The 2,404-nt window shown below is 44.6% G+C and overlaps 1 protein-coding gene and 1 long non-coding RNA gene across 3 annotated transcripts in view; one reads left to right on the top strand and one right to left on the bottom strand.

Moving 5' to 3' along the window:
* LOC116702603 (ADP-ribosylation factor-like protein 4D) overlaps positions 1-2,404 on the top strand; it is a 9,785-nt gene that overhangs the window by 5,329 nt on the left and 2,052 nt on the right. Inside the window, exon 3 of one of the 2 annotated variants that reach the window (XM_032536920.1) lies at positions 1,543-2,019. In XM_032536920.1, the coding sequence (XP_032392811.1) occupies positions 1,576-2,019 (444 nt within the window). In that variant the 5' untranslated portion in view covers positions 1,543-1,575. Of the gene's footprint in view, positions 1-1,522; positions 2,020-2,404 lie in introns of those variants that run through there. The other variant, XM_032536919.1, reaches the window with a different exon arrangement.
* LOC116702613 (uncharacterized) lies at positions 1,353-1,542 on the bottom strand. Its single transcript, XR_004335208.1, has 2 exons — positions 1,503-1,542; positions 1,353-1,453 (listed from the first exon to the last, which is right to left on the bottom strand). It is a non-coding gene; the product is annotated as an uncharacterized LOC116702613 (long non-coding RNA).

The following is a 2,404-nucleotide window of genomic DNA, read 5'->3' as shown; positions in this document are numbered from 1 at the left end:
CACACACACACACACACACACTCTGACATCTCTCCATTAGTGCGTGTATAGGTACTGAGCATGTGTGTGTAGTTCAGGCCTGTGTGTAACAACAGAGTGTAAATTGTAATTTCCCCTTGTGAGATTCATAAAGTATACGTTATTATTATTAAGTAAGAGTCTTAACTTACTTGTAATTGAGTTTTTTTTACCATGCCATTGTTAGTTTTCCCCCAAAGGTATAAATACTACTACGACTTCTTCTACTGCAGCATACAAGCATAGATCAAATTCAACAGAATTTTGAATTGTGATTGAATATAAAGCATATTTAAATGATTGTTAAAGTCTGAAAACATTCAACCATAAGTGGATTTAACCCTGTGCAGAAAATGACGACAGTCACAGAGAAAGTAGCATACTGTAATACTACCTTTCTTTAACTGTCTATGAATACTACAGCCTCAAAGTACAGACCATAGACAGTTAAAGAACTAGGGATGTCCTCTCTCTCCGCCCCGCCCACCGTGGTCCAGCCCGCTGCTGTTACGTCAGCAGCGGGGGTTGCGCGTGCTTTTCCCAGCTCCGTACATTAGACAGTTAAAGGCGCTGCACGTCGCCTGTTGCCAGTCGTCGTCGGACCAACGCCGTAGCTGCACGACCCGGCTTTGAGGGCGATTACAGGGATTAAATAGACGTTGAAACTTGGATACTGTTCGCAAATTCGTCGGACTGCAACAATGTTCACTAGTTTTGCGAGCTTGGAAGTTTCGACAGGTGAGCTATATTACATTTTTTACACCAACACCGACAACCTAGCGTTGCGTGTGTCCACTTTGTTGGAGCTTGGCTGACAACCGAGAACATTCCTTTGAGTCCTTCCGCCGCGATGCACACTATAAAGTGAAGGATAAAACAGCTACTTATTTTGTTCATTTTTTTCTCCGGAACTAAATTGTAACTTGTTTAACTACAATTGTCTCATTTTCAGTTTTCTTTTGCTCGTGTTTGAGCCCGTGTTTTACAAGCGTTAACGTTAAGTAACGTTACCTAGCATTAGCATAAGTTGACGCTACCAAAAGCCAGAACAGCCGCTGGGGGCTGTTTTTCCAGTTCTGTGCAGGGGAAGCTAGAAACTGAAAAACAATGCCTTCTGCCTTGCAAATACAGGCTCACCATTCACTGTATAGTCTGTCAGAACAAAAGCTTTGTAAAAGTTTAACCTGCTGTTTCACAAAACCAAGTATATAGTTTAATATAAACAGTTCAGTCTTTCTAAAGTGAAAAAACGCATCTTAAATCTCAGCTAACTTAGTTTAATTACTGTCAGCCTTGTTAAAATAGCTTACTCATGTTTTCCTATCCCCCCCCCCCCATTGCCCTCAGTGACTACAGCCGCACCAGCCTTTGAAGTGAGGCCAGGAGTGTGAACTGTTCTCCAGCCAAACCGGCTCCTCCTCCTCGGCTCCAGACACTTCATTTGCCGAGGACACAGAGAGCAAGTGAAGACAAGGACCCAGGACGACTGTGAGATAGTGGGAGTTCAACGGAACCAAACCAAAGTTAGAAGGAATATCCACTTAACAGGACCTAAACATGGGGAACCAGTTAACAGAAATTGCCCCGAACAGCACGTTCCTCCCCAGCTTCCAGTCTCTCCACGTCGTGGTAATCGGCTTGGACTCCGCAGGGAAAACTTCCCTCCTCTACAGACTCAAGCTACGGGAGTTTGTTGAGACGATCCCCACCAAAGGCTTCAACATGGAGCGGATTAAAGTGCCCATGGGCAACTCGAAAACCAACAGCACCACGTTCCAGGTGTGGGATGTCGGCGGCCAGGACAAACTTCGGCCCCTCTGGAAGTCGTACACCCGGAGGACCGACGGGCTGGTGTTCGTGGTGGACGCAGCCGAGCCAGAGCGCATGGAGGAGGCCAAGGTGGAGCTCCATCGGATCAGCCGCTCGGCGGAGAACCAGGGGGTGCCCGTGCTGGTTCTGGCAAACAAACAGGACCTGGATGGAGCTGTGTCAGCTTCAGAGGTAATTATTGTTACACGAATGGTTGGCATTGCTATGTAGAGTGGATTTCTCAGATAAATAATGAATCGGTTGGCAGAAAAAAATTATACACCTAGTTAGTTTATTGCTAATCACATTACTGTAAATTTCATATTTTTGGGGTTTCACTGTGATGTGGACAAAACAAGATATTTAAACATGTCACTATTAGATCTACCGATACTGATAGGCCTAATGATATAAGTTAAAATGGAGAAAAAAGGAAATTTAAAATTTTGGAACGTTACAAACTCAAACGCAAAACTTGAAATGCTTTCAGCAATTATTTAGACATTAGAAATGTTCAACATGATACCCAGTAAAAAGTCAGATAGTGTTGTTGGGGGGGGGGGGGGGGGGGGGGGGG

Source organism: Etheostoma spectabile, chromosome 15, assembly GCF_008692095.1.
Source record: "Etheostoma spectabile isolate EspeVRDwgs_2016 chromosome 15, UIUC_Espe_1.0, whole genome shotgun sequence".
NCBI lineage: Eukaryota > Metazoa > Chordata > Actinopteri > Perciformes > Percidae > Etheostoma > Etheostoma spectabile.
The sequence above is the reverse complement of the archived record's forward strand: the minus strand, read 5'-3'. Positions and strand labels throughout refer to the sequence as shown.